The 19,044-nt window shown below is 35.2% G+C and overlaps 1 protein-coding gene across 1 annotated transcript in view; it reads right to left on the bottom strand.

Annotated features, from left to right (window-relative positions):
• Positions 1–2,593: 2,593 nt before the first annotated feature.
• LOC145674247 (uncharacterized) overlaps positions 2,594–19,044 on the bottom strand; it is an 87,191-nt gene continuing 70,740 nt past the window's right edge. The window contains exon 2 of the mRNA XM_081744082.1: positions 2,594–3,837. Coding sequence (XP_081600208.1) covers positions 2,594–3,837 — 1,244 coding nt within the window. The remainder of the gene's footprint in view (positions 3,838–19,044) is intronic.

Genomic DNA, 19,044 nt, shown 5'->3' with positions numbered 1-19,044 from the left:
GGAAATTCATTAAAAGTATCTCTGATGAGTACACACATATATGTATATATATTGCTACTGATTACCATGCCGAACATTGCTTCATTACTTATATGAAATATTAATTATTGCTTTAAAATTACGTAATAGGAAGCACCTATCCTTAGGGTAGTTATGTTTTGAACAGACAAATTTGCATGTACGGAAATGAAGTTACAAATCATATGCAAAAGGGGAATCATAAATAAAACATCTTTGTTATCGAAGTATAATTACTTCAATTTTCGTTGCTTAATTATGAGCTGGTCATAGCAACGTAGGACACTTTTTTATGAAGTGACAAATAATGTAAGCGATACGCTATTTTCCAATACGAATTTACAAAGTTACATCACAGTAATTTATTATCAATATCTAGTGTACTTTTAAAAAAAATTGAGTGTAGCATAAATGTAAAAATAATATAGTGTTGTTCTTGAGTCGTGTTCAACTCATGTCAGATGCAGCATACTTCTTCACAATGTGAATATTGTTCATATTGTTGTTATATTCCTTTAGCTAAAGTCAACTTCTAATTAAATTTTCATTAATTTCACATTGTACAGAACTTTTGTCTCATTATACAGCTAGTATGGACACTGAATGTAAGTGCTTTTAAGGTTTTAATAAACTTATATATTCCTCAGATCTACGTCTAATTTTGTTAAGGTAACATTATTGTGTTATGCAAGTGAGAGTGAATGCAGATAGTCTCCATTAAGATCAAATCAATTCCATTTTTTATCTAGCCAAACATTATTAGATAATTCCATATTTGTGTTAAAATATATTAGATGTTTCCGTAGTAAGATACAATTAAGATTTATTTTCTCTGATGAATTGATCAAACAATTCAAATTTTCTTAACTTTTGAATACGAATATCCAACATAAGTTGAATTTAGTCTAAAATTTTGATTCAGCTTTTAATATTACTACATGAGTTTTTTTTTTTAAAAGAGAGCATTACTAATGAATGCTGTAACATTATTTGTCATACAATCTTTGATGATATTATGCTGAAAAAAATGTCCTACGTTAATGGGTAGGTTGCTGTAAATGTGTTCCTACTAATTCAAAATATACATGTTTGATATGAACTTATACAGGTACCGAAGGTTAATAAGATTATTATACTTAGAGAAATGAGTTGTGTGACTGTTATTCGTACGTGGAAACTAAGAAGCATAGAAGCACAGTAATTCAAATTTCTCATAAAAAAGCGCTATAGCAGTAATCACTACAAATTGAAGACTTCACGTTGTATGTTTCTAAATCTAAGCTAGGTTTACAAAAGTTATCGTTATCTTTTTTTCTAATTTTATCTATATCAATATTGAGCATGTATATTCTTATATACTTCGTGAATAATAAAATTTTTATAGCATTAATACTATTTTCATTAGGGCTGGAATGATACCAGTATGTATGTCGTTGCATTGAGAATGAGTATACTTAAGCATTGTAAAATACGCTAAGGATATCGATACAATAATTTCAAGATAAAAATTGCCATACAAAACTTCATTTCGTTAACTTTGTCTTTTATGTTATGGGAAACTAAATAAATTTGAGTTCGATAGCATTGCATTATAGTCGACATTAATTGTAAATTAAAGTAATTAATTTGAAAAATATAAAATATAAAGCTCAACTGAGCTATTACTTTTAGCAAGGTTCTTATGTGCAACAGATTATATATATATATATATATATATATATATATATATATATATATATATATATATATATATATATATATATCTGCAACTCACTAAATCTGTATTTTATAAATAGTTTAAACCAGTCGATAATTTCATAACCTGAAAAACAATTCTATTATTACTTTTGAACTTAAGAATAAATTAATGTATTAAATAGAGATTATCACAGTTAATTCTATTTTACACACAAACTTATGTACTAGTTTGCTTCCAAGCTTTGACTATAAATTAGATTCCATATGGTATAATATACTTACTTCACTGGAGTATTTACTGTACTATTAGCATACCATTGACGTAAAACCACTTCAATATCATTGTCTAAAAAAATCTATTGAATGTGTTCACATGAGGTACGTATTATTGCTGTGAAGTGGTTTTACTCATTCCACTTTGAAAGTCACTATAAAACGAAAAAGAAGCAAATCCTTATTAGTAACTGATCATTTATGTCATGTTTTAAATATCTATGCTTATCACTTTACTTTATGTTTAATAAATTTGAAATTAAGTAGTTGATGTTTCATTCAGCGTGAGTACTAAATTGCTTTTGTAAGTTAAATAGATGCTATATTAATCTTTAAATAAATATCCAATCAAAATTTTATTTTTTCTTAACATATGCAAAATTTGCATTATTATTATTATCTTAAAATTGTAGCAATGAAATACGTAAGGTAAATACTAAAATTGACGTATTGGATTTGCTTCGAGGCTTTATACTTGGTATCTATCCGGCCCTAATTTTTTAAATACCTTTTATAATTATATATACATAAAAATTAAGAGTGATTTAATAAATTTTAAAAAATGAATCTATATATATATATATTTGCTTGCTTTAACTTACAACTATTCTAGGACTATCTCGTTGCTGTGTACGTAATTGTGCTCCGTGCATTGCACCATTCTATGAACAACTACTTCCTCATAAGGGTCAAAAATTTCGATGTGTTCTTGTGGTCTTCTTGAAATCTCTTCCTCCTCCAGACTATCATTAATAACATCTCTACCACTTGTTACATTTACTACTTCATCAGTGTCAATCTTACTGTCCACTAGTCCATCAACTACTGCAGTTTCTTCTTTAGACATCCCACTACTGATGTTTTCATCTCCTTCTTTGAAGCATGCGGATTCGTAGTGCTTATTGAGATAGGATTTTAGAGCGAACGATTTGTTGCACCTCTTACACCGGAAGTTTTTGTCTGCCGAATGTGTTTGCATGTGTGCGCGCAAATTGGAACGATCAGCGAATGCTTTCCCGCAGTGGCCACATCCGTATGGCTTTTCACCCGTATGGGAACGCAGATGACCTTGAAGTAGCCAAGGTCGTGAGAACGCTTTCCCACATATATCACACTTATGGCTGAGGTTGTGTGTCAAAATATGCATTGCCAACGCTGGCATACTCACATACGCCTTCCCACATGTTGGACATTTCTTAGCCGACTGAGAGTCCAAACTTCGATGCGTTTGTTTATGACGTGACAAATTCGATGATGTTGCGTACTGCTTTCCGCATTCTGTGCATGCATACCTTGGTTTTAAATTACCTCCTCCCTCATTTTCCTCAGGCGTCGCCCCTGGCAAACCAACTACGGCAGGTGCTAGTGGTTGTTTCTTCTTTGAACGTCCATCTGAAACCACAAAAGTGTCGTAAGTATACACAACACTTTTACTGGTTTCTTCCTGAATATGAATGCTTGGTTCCATCGTACACAGTGTTGGTTCAACTGGATACTGTAAATTTGGGTTATTATTCTCCGCATCCGAGGAGTATTCAGATGTCGGTGGAGTAAGTGGTGGTGGATTCGGAGTAGGAGCAGGCTCGTAGCAGACGGGAGGTGGTTCGGCTTCTTCCACTGCTCCCAGAGGTATATGATGGACAACCTGAGGTGGGGAAGCTTGGTGATCTGTTGACGGTGGCAAAGGGGGTAAGGAACGCGATAACTCCAAGAGGTCATGAGCAGCTTCGGTCTCTTCAGCAGTGCGGAGTCTGAAGATTGGAATTCCTCCATCATGTTCAAATACCTCTGTCGGGGTTGAGAGGGGCTGATCCTCGGAACCATGGTGCATAAACTCATGAAGGTAACCTGCAAGTAGAATAAAATAAAACATTTATTAAATATCAAAATACACATATGTTCTAGGATTCACTTGGCTAACACTAGCTTAGACTTAAATTAATGATAAGTTTAGATTTTAATAAGTTTACTATACACCATGTTTTAACTGGGATTCCCTGTTTGAAGTTTTCTGTTCTAGCGTTCCACCAGATTAGATTTTGTCCCAATTTTTAGTTGACAAACACTGCATCTTTTTTGTGTGCTCTATTCTCATTGTAGTATTCTAGAATACTTTCGGTATTGCATAATTTTACATTAACAGATATAATGCAATTTTAATTTGTAGTATACCTAAATATTGTAAAAGTTCTTCCCTTAGTAGGAATAGGTAAAGCTAGGTGGAGTAAATTAGAGTCCCTAACCGACTCCCACTACCGGTTTATTATAAAATCTTCTAATAAAATACAACAGTATATACATAAATATTACAATGTAACTTTCTGTGAGGTAGAGAAAAGGTAGCCCAAGATCATGCAGCCTCAGGGCAGGATCTCTATAGATCTAAGTAGAGTGGAGTAGAAAACCTCAATGCTCCGAAAGAAGCAGCGAGGAGGTTAAAAGTCACAGAGCCCCGAAGCAAGCTAAGCGACTGAGGTTGGGATCCCTACAGAGCTCCGTGCAAGCTAAGGTGAGAGGAAGGGAAGAGTGGAGTTCCGCAACCAACTAGAGGCTTTTAAGTTGGATTTCTCCTAGAGCTCTAGGTAAGCAAGATGAAAGGTAACCAGTTGCAGACTGGTGACTGTCCGTTGAAATCTCTTCGTTATATAGGCTCTCCAGGCAGCGGTGGCGCTGCTACTCTCTTTTGCCATGTGACTGGTGCGGCGTCTGCTTCTGTAGTAATCCAATGTGAGATGTAGTACTCCATCGTAAAACACATGTGGTTGTTGTTTGCAAACAGGAGCATGTGTAATGTTTATATACACAAGCATGTGGCACATTACAATATTGTTAGAGTACACCACATCATGGCATCATGTATTATCACTAAAGCATCATTGCTAACACATTCAACATAAATTGGGTAAAATTCGCTCGTAAGGTACTTTCTCTTGGTGGATGAAATGAAAGTGAATTTCCCATCAAGCGTTTGAAATAGCAGACATATGATAACTCTTGCTATTAATACAAAATGAATTACCGATAGTATGGACATTAAATTTAGATTTCGTAGTCACAAGTTTTCAATATTTTTCAAGCACATTTTTATGAGAAGATGTAAAAGTTATAATCGTCAGATCCCTATCGATTAGCAAGCAAATTATTTATTATTAGAATCTTAAACCCTTGCGTTCCAAGTGTCATTTTTCTATATGCCTGCTGTGATACCAGGTTTCTGTTTGCTGTTAAAGACTGTCTAGGATGTCATAAAGGGCAAAGTTATTGTGCATGCGCGAGAAGAACTTCCACATTACTGATTGTATATATATACAGTGGCGGATCCAGGATATGATCAAGGGAGGGGCTAAACCATAGTTCACCGCTTTATCCAGTGTAAAACAGGATTGAATGTATACCTGAGGATCAAGGGGGGAGGATATAGCACCTATAGCCCCCATTGGATCCGTCCTTGTATATATATATTTGCATTATGGAACATTTGGACTAAAAAAATAAAATTTTGATGTTCTGAAGGGATTTTATGATGCTTCAGGTTGGCGACATCGACCGAAGACCAAAGACATTGTTTTTCTTTTTTCTCCGATCTCAACAAACGATATCGAAGTTGGCAATTGTTTATCGTCAAAACAAACACATATGTCTCGTAATTGAATGCTCTCTATAGGCCTTCTATTTACTGAAACAAAACATTTTTTTCTTTTCTGTCAGAAAGGTGCTGTCATCTAAGTAGAAATAGTAGAACTAACTCGTGCCTTGCATCCACTAAAAAATTTCATCATCTCAGGGATTAATACGACCCATAATAAAGGATACGTTTGCATGACATCTCCATGAATGTCACTGGAACGCAAGGGATTAATGTTGCAATATTTATAGTTTTACTCGTAACTGTACGACGGCTATTTTTTCACACTTCGTTGTACTACTAGAGAAGAAACACGTGAGATGGCGAAGGGAAAATAAAGTTGTTCATTGTGTGTCGCCCATCCACCAAACCGATAGGCATGGTCTGTCGCTAACTCACTGTGGAGCAGCAAGTGTGAACACATATCGAAGTGAACGCCAAGTGTTAACTACGTGATGCAATTCGATTTCTTCAGGCGGAAGGAAATGATACAGTCTCAATTTACCGTAAAATGAGTACGGATTACGGCGGAAATTTTATAAGTGATGTCTGCGTACAGGATTGTTGCAGAAAGTTTAAATGACTGACCGACATGGATGGCGATTATAGCCAAAGATAGAAACCTGTTGCGGCAAATGTCCTTGATAAACTTATGAATCGTATCATTCGTAAAAGGTTTACATTATAATTTCTGAAGTGTCTGATTTTGGAATTTCAGGAAAGTCATTACCCAACTGGAAAGGAATATTACTTCAATCGTTGTACACACTCACCAGACGCTTCTATTGTAGTCCATATTTTTATGCTAGCCAGGATAAAATTGAGGGGGAATGCTGGGAGAAGCCGTCCTCCCACTTCGAAAAATATCCGTAGAGTCCCCGCACTTTCTAAAAAAATTACAATGGACAAAGATAGGCATGGGAGATAGCGTGGCGTCATGCGTCCCCCTACCATTTCAGAACCACATTTACCCCTGATGCTAGTTACTCCACAATGATTGAATGGCAGTCTGTCCATCTGTTTGTGGAATGAGCAACGTTCAGTGAACACTTGTCATCTCACGTGGATATTCTTTAGGGGTTTAACAAAAAAATAAGAAATTGTCTTCGTACAATCGGCTCTTAAATGTAATCACATGAATATTGGATAACACTGTTCACTTATTTCTTGAAGTAAGAACCTGAATTATAACGAAGATTACAGCAAATAACGCTAACGGACATACGTTGTTTATACAACTATACAATGTGTTTCAAAACAAAACCGACAACGTTTGGGAGGTGATTCCTGACACCAAGATAAGACAAAAAGTATAGACTAACCTGGGTGCATAAATACTTCCTTTCGGAGATAGTCTGCTGGAGACATGAAAAAATGAACTTTAAAGATTCATAGCTCCAAAACTATGCTACCTAGCGTAGTCGGATCAAGACTTCATTTAAGAACTGGTATGTGCCCTATCCAAATATTCAGTTTCAGAATCCTGCGGCATCTCCACAACAATTTTTATAGAGATAGGTAGTAAGTTCCTCAAGTTATATGCCCGTAACCAAACTCCCTCTATAAAAATTATTGCATGAATACCTTATGATTCTGAAACGTATTTTTGGATAACGCACATATTAACTACTAAGTGAAGCCTTGACCCGACTACGGTAGGTCCCATAGTATTGGAGCTATGGAGCTTTAAAGTTCATGGATTCACGTTTTCAGCAGGCTATAACTCCTCAAGGAAGCATTTATGTACCCAGGTTGGTCTATGCTTTTTGTCTTGTCTTCGTCACTTACCAAACACTTTCGGTGTTGTTTTGAAACACCCCGTATACACTACTGGTTTGAGGTATTTTCTAGAATTTGTTATGAATGATTTTAGTGTAAGAATAAATCAATAACCCCCACCATTCTTTATGATTATATGAACTATACAGTGTATTCCAGAATTATTTTCCTGATTACAAACACTCATAGGTACAAAATATAACACATATACAAATACTTTTTATCGTGAATTGCAGGTAACATATTCAAGTTTTTGTGTACACAATTAATACATTACTACGTGTGACTCTTTTGTTGTCCGAAGGATATCCAGGCGATATACCAATTACACCCATGTGTTGGTCAACATTACGTAAGTGATGGATGTTATGATTTCAGTAATTCTGCTCCGTAATGCTGCGATGTCGTTCACTGGTGTTTGTTAAATCTGGTCTTTCTCATAACATTAAAAGATAAAATCCAGTGGTATTAAGTCAGGTGATGGTCAGTTTATGGGACTATCACGCCCGAACAATCTTCCTGGAAATATTATGTCCAAAAAGGTATAGAGATCTAACCTCTAATGAGGTGGCACATTATCTTGTCAGAATATTAAGTCCGGAATAATCTCTGGCACAACAAACAATTGCAACATATCGAGATAGGTATTGGCTGTGATCGTCTTTTTACTGAAGGAAAAAGGTCCTAAGATTTTATTGTACATAAGAGCGCACCACGCGTTCAGGTTAGGGTCATGTCTGAAGGTCTGAAACACAGCATGATGATTCTCGGATATATATTCTTTATATGTATATTCTCTAAAAACTTATCTGTTTCAGAATGTTTAATATGATCTTTACAAAATCTAAAATCATGATATTTTTAAAGGATTGTGGCATACCAAAATTCCTCTCACATTAGTGTGTCAGTCCATCCAAGAGACACAACATCTCAAGAAATGTTTGATGTATCACAGTTAATTTTGGCCACGATGTAGAGTCTTAAAATTTAGGAATCGTGTTCGTTAAGAGCCTGCCTTACTAAAAATAATACGAAATTTACCATTTTTCTTTTCCTTGATTATTCATCAGTGAAAGGAGATAATGAAATGCAAGTCACCACAATCATAGATAATGCTATTCTACAACAGAAAATATGAACCTGAAGAATGTTCAGTGTTACAATCCATAGAAATTACAGTGTTGCCAGAAAAACAATTTCCCTAAAATCTAAGTTAAGACAAAGAGTAGAGGAATGAACTCAACTGCATTTGATTACGTATCATGTTGTTTTGGTTTCTTGTGAGCTACTTTTTAATTAACATTATTATTTAGTTTTAATAACTGCATGTTAAAACTATTTTGTTTATTACAAACTAAATACTACTATTATTTAAAAAGTAGTTCACAGGAAACCAAAACAATATGATACGTAACCAAACACAGTTGAGTTTGTTCCTCTACTCGCTGCCTTAACTTAGATTTTAGGGAAATTGTTTTTCTGGCAACACTGTAATTTCTATGAATGGCAACACTGAAAATTCTTCAGGTTCATATTTTCTGTTGTAGAATAGCATTATCTATGATTGTGGTGACTTGCATTTGAGTATCTCCTTTCACTGATGAATAAACAAGCAGAAGAAAAATGGTATATTTTGTATTATTTTTAGTAAGGCAGGCTCTTAATGGAAGTAATCCATCCACCAGAAGTGGTAGAATTAACTGTTTAACTTAATCTCTATGGAGCAAGACCATAATAGATAACGAGAAGAGGTTTTCTGTAGTCGATTAAGTGTCTCAAAAATATATTTCATCTCCATCCATAATTTTCTACTAGAACGGTAAGTGGTAGAAATCATAAAAGGGTTTCAACATTAATAACGAAAATACATTACAGTGACAGTGACAACACGTGACGCCTGGGCTCTACACAAAATCGCAGAGCTACTTTTCTTTACGTGTGATACATCGGAATTGGGTGGCGACGGTACCGCCGATAACACGAGAAAAGACTAAAAACGAAAGTGCAAACACGAAGCAAAATATAGCATTTCAGCGTAAAAACTATGGTTGATTGTATTGCTCGGGTCGTCAAGGTCAGTGATCAGAGTGCGAAAATCATGACCAAAACAGAAAAGCAACACCCTGTCACTCATTCACAAATTTTTGTAATGGGCAAACACCGTGTGCGTGGGTTTTCTTGGGGTTTTCTCGTTTCCTCCCATTTTCTTCATTCCACCATTTCATTCATTTCTCATCATCACCGTCTCATTTAGTCTAGCCGGCATAAACGTCGGACGTAAAATTAAAAAAAAAATCATTTTCATTCGAGAAGGTCTATAGGATTATGATGCACAATAAACCACAGTTTCTATAGACACTTCCAACGTTGAAAACGGCATCGCTTGGACTGCAGACGACGCTCCGTTCGTGAGATCGAACGAACAATCACAACATATTGGGAGCATTCGCAGCAAGCTTACCAACTATACGATAATTTATCGTAATATTTTAAGCCTTAATCTATATTATAAAATTGAAAGTGATTATGTTTGTGACTATCTCTTGAACCGCTTTACCGATCTCGATCAAATTTTCAACGTAAATGTAGTTCTGGAGGGGAAGGAAAAGGACATACAAAAACATAAATAAAACTTAATAACTCTTGATCCAAACGACCAATCTTGATGAAATTTTCAATATAGATTAGGTTTGGGACTGGGATGATTTTTATCATTTCACTTTGACGGAGTAACGTAGGGAAGGGGATGGAGGGGGAGATATACAAAAATCAATAAGTATAAAAATAAAAGTGACTATGTTCGTGAATTAATTACTTTTGAACCACCCGATCGATCATAATCAAATTTTCAACATATATGAAGTTCAAATCTGGAAAGTTTTTTTTTATCATTCCATTTTGACAGTAAATCTTAGGGAAGGGGGAGGGGAGGAGGGGGAAATATATGAAAATAAATAAAATTTAATAACTCTTGAGCCACCCAACCGATCTCGATCAAACTTTTAACATAGATAACATTCGGGCCTGGGATCTTTTCTTCATTTCACTTTTACAGTGCAACGAAGGGGAGGGGGAGGAGAAAGATATATGTAAAAAAAAAAGTAAAAATAAAAGTGACTGTATTTGTAACTTCATCACGCTTAAACCACCCGACCGATCATAAAAAAGAAATTCAACATACATGAGGTTCGGACTTGAGGTGGTTTTTATCATATCACTTTAACGGAAGGGGAAGGGGAGTGGGGAAATCTATAAAAAATAAATGAAACTTATTAACTCTTGAGCCACCAAACCTATCTTAATCAAACTTTCAACATAGATAAGGTTTGGGCCTGGGATATTTTTGTCATTTCATTTTTACGGTGGAACCTAGGGTTGTGGGAGGGGGGAGATATATGTAAAAAGAATAAAAATAAAAGTGACCGTCTTTGTGACTTCACCACGCTTTTAACCACAGGACCGATCTTAATCAAATTTTCAATATAGATAAAGTACAGACTTGGGGTGGTTTTTATCATATCGCTTTGACGGTAGACCTTAGGGGGGAAGGGGAGCGGACAAATATATAACAATAAATAAAACTTACTAACTCTTGAATCACCCAACCGATCTCGATCAAATTTTCAACATAGATGACGTTCGGGATTGGGATAATTTTTATCATTTAACTTTGACGGTGCAACGTAGGGGAGGGGGAGAAGGAGGTGAAAATATATATGTAAAAACATTAAAATGAAAGTGACTGTCTATGTGACTTCATTCTTGAACCACCTGACCGATCTCGATTAAATTTTCAACATAAATGAGGTTCGGGACTGGTATGCTATTTATTTATTCACTTTGACGATAGAACTTATGGCAGAAGGTAGAATGGTGAGATATATAAAAATAAATTAAACTTAATAACCCTTGAACCACCGGAATGATCTCGACCAAATTTTCAACCTAGATTAAGTTCGAACGTAAAATGATTTTTGTCATATCACTTTGACGATGTAACTTAAAGAAGGGGAAAGACATTTACAAATGATCGAAAATGAATAGTGTCGAATATATAGTTTTTGATGTCGATGAGACGAACAGTGACACTTCTGATGCCATTTAAATCCAAATTGAACCCCGCAAAAAAAATGTATAAATTATATAAATTTCCAATATCAGTGTCGAATTCATACTTTCCGGGTTCACTGCCGTGGCCCGCAACATGGGGAGGAGAGTAGATATATAATCATCATCATCATCATCATAGGTATTCTGCCTTTATTTGCAGGTCACTCGCCGCAGCTGAGAAGCTTCCATGCTACAGAATTTGAAACAGGAGAAGGGATATATAAAAATCGTCGAAAATGACCAATATCAAGGAGGGCTTTAGTAATAGTAAAAAGTAACTGACTAATGGAAGATATTACTATTTAAAAAAAAAAAACAATTAACCCAGCAAAGCGGGTAATTGATGCTAGTGCTATATAATAATATGCCCTTCCGGTAATAGGTGAATATACGATAATTTTAGAACGCACACTGTCTTGCAGTTTTGATAAATTGTAAATGTGCATTAGACAATTATTAAAATAACACACACACACACACACACACACACACACTGATGTTTTTAACAGTCATACACACTAAAGTGTATCAATAAAGACTTGAGAATTGGGAAACGGCAACCCTGTATCCATTATTTAAATTCAATTATAGGAGGTGGACATATTGTTGTTGTTCAAACGATTTTTTTTTTAATGGTGAGGACAGTGAAACCGATTTGGTGTTCAAAACTGAAGACTACTAGACTACCATATACGAGAGGCCGCAGTGGTTCAGTGGTAGAGCGTTCACCTATGGTGCATGGAATCCCTGGTTCGATCCCAGCTCGCGCCAAATGGACTTTGTGGTGGACAAACACCGTGTGCATGGGTTTTCTCGGGTTTCTCTCGTTTCCTCCCACTGTATTCATTCCATTGACGAAAATCGATGATTTTGTTCTCTGAAGGTGGCACCTCTGATTCGTACCCCAAGCTTTTCGACTGTTTTCGCAATTCGCAGTTAGGATGTACTTGGAACCACTCCAATTCACTTACACGTTTTGGGAAGTTATCATTCACATTTGTAATCTCATTCGGAACCAATGGTGGCCTTGTCTTAGCTACTACAGGCATAGTGCTGGAATTGACGTTCCATTGGCAACGTCAGACCCGATGTTGTATCATCTTTAACTGTTAATACGAGCGATGAGTTTTTTTTAATTATCTTATTAATTGCGTAATTAATCCAGTTAGGCCTAACGTAGAAAAAAAACATGTTTCAGAGTTGGATACTCTGAACGGAAGCTGTCATAATCATTGACAGTTTTTTCTTTTTTTTTTTGTTTTTGTTTTTCATCGTTTTAAATATTGTGACAGTACAAAGGAGTTTCACCTTTCTTATATTGACAACAGTAAAAGACAGAAACAAAATGTAGCAAGTGGAAGAATTGTATGTCTATTTCGTTAAAGATATTATCAACCTATTTACGTAATATATTCTACCCTTTTTCCATTTACACAAGAGGGCACTGTGGTCGATATTAGGGGTTGATGGGAGTGAAGGTATACACGATATGAAAATGCTGTCTTTTCAAACAAGAGCAAAAGAAAAACATGAGCGAAAACAAACAAGGAAGTACAAACGCGTTCACACAAACACATATACCTAACAGTGACAAATGTATGTTTGAAACAAACAACAGCACAGTTATGATCGATCTGCACACTCGGCAAAAACTTATCTTCGATTCGTTTTTGTTTTCGTCCGTGGAGCATGTCACCTGATTTTCTACACTTGCTTCCGTCTGTGAGTGAAAACAAACGAATATCACTTAAAACCTTTTGTTTCAACAGGTTGCACCAGAAGGCGAGAGACATTTGTGCAAGCTGTTTTTAGGCAAGCCAAGTACTTAACAAACACGGCGGCTTAGGTGTTATGCTTGCACCGTGATATGGCAAGCAAATGATATTAATGATTACTTAACAGAGATTTCGAGGCATGCCAACAAACTAAATATCTATTTAGCTTTAAAAATCAGCATGTTTGATGCGGGTACAAATATCAGGCTTTTTTTTTCCTTTACACGATTCAAAGTGAAGAAAGCCATTTTCTTTTCTTAATGCACACTTAGCTCTAGTAATTTTTATTTTCTTTTTCTTTTTCCTTTTTTTTACCGCTGTTGATACATCACTTGTAAAATGATGGTCCGTTTAAGAATACCATTGTTTGCTATTATCGAACTCATTGCACCGAATTCACAACTGTTCTGCAGGGTGACCCAAAAAAAACTCTCATATTTGAAGGGCGAATAAAACAAACAAAAATTTTAGGAATGATCAAAAAATCCATCAAAGGATTACGATTTTGACCAAGAATTTTAGGAATGGTCCAAACAAATGCATCAAAAGATCGCAATAATTAGTTTCTGCAATAATAATTCGAGTTTTTTTTTTTTTTTTTTTTTTTTTTTTTTTACGGAATAAACACATCATATTGATTTAAGTGGTACTTTGGATTTGGCTACACTATATGCAGTTCTTCAGATATAAGGCCTACAAGGAAATTTTTGATTGAAATATATTGGATCTTTTGTTCCCAAAAAATATTGCAAATAGAAAGTTGTCTACTGAAAAATATAATATGGTATTGAAAACAATTTGTAATTATTGTTTTCTGATTTGTTCTACACTCCATAGAAAGCTCAACAGCTGCAGCATGATTCCTTGCAAAATGTTCTGGGTACTGCGAAACTCAGTGTCTCAGAGCCTCGATTTTCCAACAGTGAATTTGTTGTTTGCTAGTTATCGGCCCAGTGCAAAGCAAACTTTCAGTGAAAAGCTCTTTGCACTGTGATCACAAAACTGCTGATTTAAAAAGAATCGACTGCGTATGGCTGGCGAAACCCTGATGACTGAAAATGGAAAGAGATGAGCTTAAACGAAGACTCCCACTTCTCTTATCTCTGCACTGAAGGCGCTACAGCCAATCAAAAAGTGGGTGGTTTTATTCAGTGTTTATAATAATATTGGGTGTTATTTACAATAATTGTATTTTAAATTGTTGTGTAATTTCGACACACAATAAAACATAATAAATTACAAACTGATATCAATACCGTTTTCTATTTTGGGTAAAGAAATGTCTCTTTCAAATACTTTTTTTTTGCCTTATTAGACCTTAATTTTTTTGTGGGAGGTTGTATTGGTTTACCCTGTATAACAAAACATCATTGACGTACATTTTAATGAGTTGACAGTGAATTTCTGTTCCCTTTAGATGCAAGTTAAATAAGGTTCCCTTTAGATGCAAAAAGATAACGCACACAACGCGCTTCCAGTTTGACCATGTTTTGGCTAGCACTGCCGTCTTCAGTGGTTTAGCGGTAAAGCGCTCATTTGTGGTGCGAGAAGCCCCGGTTTGATCCCAGAGCCATGCTAATTTCTCGTAGGCAATTTCAGGTCCGTGTGTTTTCTCGGTGTTGCGCCGCTTCTACCCACATTATCGGTTCAGTAGTTCTTCAATAATATTATTTCATTTCATCCGTCTCCAAATAGCCTACAGAGCGTAAGGTAGGATTTACAAGTAGCATCTGTCGCAGTGTTAGGATTGTACACGTCTATTTAAAAGTATGAGTGCAGGGTTGACTCTATCATATAAACAACACGTAGCCTACGTTTGTAGGGAGCGGCATTATTTTTTTGGGAGGGGGAGGGGCGGCAAAAACTGCTATAAAATATACAAAACTGTGCTATATCAAAAATATATTAAAAATAAGTATAGTTTCTTGGAATCTGACTTCACGATTATGATAGTTGAATTTACTAATCTAGAACTTGCATTTGGATATTACATTTATATATCATGTTTACGTTGCACTCGTTCATGGTCGCATCTACAGTCGTAATATCACGTGACGCAACACGACAAGGCAGAATTCCAGTTCACTTCCAATTCAATTTTTCACTCAACTTTAAAAACTTATTATTCACGATATGAACATTTATCAAATTTGCGTACCGGTACTGAAATTATGAAACGTCCCATGATTATGCCCTTTAGGCTAATGGAAGTATTAATTAAGGTAAGTTGATCTTTCCCAACTTTTTTTGAACTTGTGGCACATTACGGGTGTAACTTGAATTCTCGCGACACACTCATAGTTGTAAATATAAAATAAAATGGTCTTTTTTTACGTTTATTAATCTCCTTCTCACAGAGAAGAAATCTCGATCACTGGTTTTTCCTCGTGGTAAATCATTATACTTATTTTTCATTTTAATTTAAAAATTGAAAATAATGGCAGTGAAGTATAGGACTCAGTTTTTTTAAAAAAAAAAAAAAAAAAAACACTTTGTTTTTCTAAAACTGGATCCAACCTTTCACTAAGAAGGAAGATCACTAAATAACAAACGAACAATAACATCTCTTTTAGTTTAAAAACACAAATGTAGGTACCTTGTATGCATGTTTGATTTGTCGGGAGGATTGTATGATATTTTAAAATTTCAAACTACGAAATAGTCTGCAACAATAAAAAGTAATAATGGTTATAACAATGATAACAAGTACTTTTTTTTCGACATGAAAAGAAGTACAGAAAAGTAACACAGTATGAAACTTATAATTTGTTAACATAGTTAATATACACTGCAATTTTTAAATATTATATGAAGGTTAGAATTTTTCTATAATATTAGTAATGGAACAATTTTTCAATAAAATCTGTTGAAGATTGCAATTGTTTAATAATATATGAAGAGTACAATTTTTCAAAAATAAGGGAAACAAGTTGGTGAAAGAAGCAAAATGAATGTGAAACTTGAGTTTGATATTATTTCATAGTCTTCTTCAATTGTGAACAGATAGTTGATAAACACATCCTCATATCGTGTTCCGGAGTTAACAATTGCGATCTGTTCTTACACTTGATTGTGTTCATTGCAGAAAATCATGCTTCACTTAAGTTGGATGCAGAAAAGGGAATTATAACTTGCAGCCTTTGTAAAAAAAATAGTTGTAGAAATGTGTATGACGCTCCGGCAAATAAAATTTCTGTTTCCGAAATACTATCTGCTATAAATATACCATATTGACTTGATCCTTAGTCTTCCGTAGCAAGCGCTGCTATCGGCTGAAGGAATTCCACTCGCTTTCTCTCGCTTAGCAACAGCTGAACCCTGATTGGCTCAACGCCTGGGTGTGTGAGCTTTAGTTCGCATTTTTTCCACGGCTAAAGACATTTTGGCAGCACAATACCCAGTAATGTATGTACAATAATATATTAAAATTACAGTACATTTTTTCCATTACAGAGGTTCATAGTAACGTGAAATACAATTATACATTTTTTTCCTGTGTTTTGCAATTTGATTACTATAGAATTATTAATTTTGTTACGATTTTCTCGCGGCACACCAGAGGCCTACCGGTTGAGAAACGCTGAGGTAAGTGAATGATGATGGAAGAATTGGTGGAATGAAGTTGTGGGAGGAAACGGGAATACCCGAGAAAACTCAAGGACACGATGTTGTAAACTACAAATTTACTTGGTCGGGGATCAAACCAAGGGCTCCGTGGGCTCTAGCACTGAGCCACCGTACCCAGCAGGAGAAATTTTGAGAGGAAGTGTATTACAGAGTAAGACGAAAATAGGCATCCGCGAATTTTAGTGTAAATAATGCTTCTAAACTTTTCACACTATACACACAGAGAAAAAAAGTATGCGGCGTACATAAAAACGTAGGTTACATGCGTAAATCCTGTAGTTTTTTGGACTGAAAATACAAGTCTATATAATATTCTGCAACAATCGTATAACTGAAAGGGTGTGTATTATAATACTGTTTGTACAAGTGTTTCATCTATACACATTCTCCGTATGATTGTATGTAGGTGATAAGGATCTCATACACAGATGGACGTATATAACATATAGCTGACGTAACATACGTATGCATATGTAATACACTAAAGATTGTTACATGTCAGACATTCTGCAGCGGCATGATATAGCATATAAGTGGCAAAAGGGCAGTGCGTATGTAACATATGGATAATGTATTGTCCGTACAGATTTCCATAGTAAACATACGGATTCCGCATATTTGTACGATATACCGCTGTCCGGATAAAATATATTTCTCAATGTATTTCGTACGCATTGTACATCACGTAATAATAATATAGAGATTTGTAAGGAAAAAACATTGCTTTCATTAATATACACATTTCTGATATACATTTCTCCCTGAAAAGAAATGCATTTCAGTGTTGGTAGCACGCCGAATAAACATTAAATATTGAAATGCAAATACGTGCATAGAAAATAGGCGAAATGAAATATAAATATTTAGTTAGGAGCGACCAACCCACGCGAACCTCCTCCCTCCCCTGTTGTTCGGAAGTGGCCGTATCAAACAAAGGTCGATAGATTATTGACCGAATGACGCTCGGCTGGAATCAACAGGTCAAAGTGACTTGGTTGCCTTTTGTCAAAATTATTACGTCACTCTTTCCACTGACGTACAAAATCCATCAGAACATACTGTGTACATAGAAGAGAATCAAAATGATTAAATAATATACATTCATCCGGGTCTTCTTTAACAATGTAATTAGCCACAAATGTTCCATCGTTACGAGAACCTAATATTAATTGTACGATATGTAGCTTACTGCAGTGCAGTACATTATATTGTTGGCAATTATTAGTTAAATCTATAATTTTTCCTATGACAAAACTAAATCATAGTAATGAATAATGACGAGATTAATAAAGAATTATTTTTACCAAAGTTAGCGGCGGATCTAGTCAGGGGCCGGAGGGCTAGGCCCCACAGTTTTTTTGAGTGAAAAATATAATTAAAGTATTTATTTATATATTTTTGAAAGTTTATAGTAAACCCATCATATACCTATCGTAGTCATGGTTCTGGCTGGCCCCCCAATTTTTATCTTCTAGACCTACCATTGACCATAATTTCGTGAGCATAAACCCAACAGACGGGTTTTAGGCTATAGTTTCGTCCATGGAAGTTAGTTGCTATTGTAATACGGCAAACTGTGGATGCGTTAAAATATCAAATAACATTTTTGACAAAGTGGATACTTTCAAATAGATAGGATCAATATTAAAAGACCAAGACCATATTCAAGAAGAAATTGAATGTCGACTAAAAGCAGGGAATGTGTGTTATTATTCAGTTCAAAAATCTTTTTTCGCCGCGAATTTTGTCGAGGAATTTGAAGCTTAAAATATACAAAGCAATAATTATGCCTGTTGTTCTATATAGTTTCGAAACATGGGCACTTACTCTGAAGGAAGAAGATAGACTGAAAATATTTTAGAACAAAATCCTGATATGAATATTTGGACTCAAGAGGAACGGGAATGGCGGAAACTTCATAACAAGGAACTACATAAATTATACCACTTAGCAAACATTGTTAGGGTCATTAAATCTAGAAGGCTCAGCTATATTGAGAAAAAAATCGTACCTGGTGTACGGAAAAACGTAGGTTAGATGTGTAAGTCCTGTAGTTTTTGGACTTAACGTACAGCAAACGTACAACTGAAAAAGTATATTTTATACGTCCTTTCCGTATAAGTGCTGCGAATAAGTGTA

Source organism: Thermobia domestica, chromosome 17 (genome assembly GCF_964235325.1).
Source record: "Thermobia domestica chromosome 17, izTheDome1.hap1.1, whole genome shotgun sequence".
Lineage (NCBI taxonomy): Eukaryota > Metazoa > Arthropoda > Insecta > Zygentoma > Lepismatidae > Thermobia > Thermobia domestica.
This window is presented reverse-complemented; position numbering and strand designations above follow the sequence as displayed.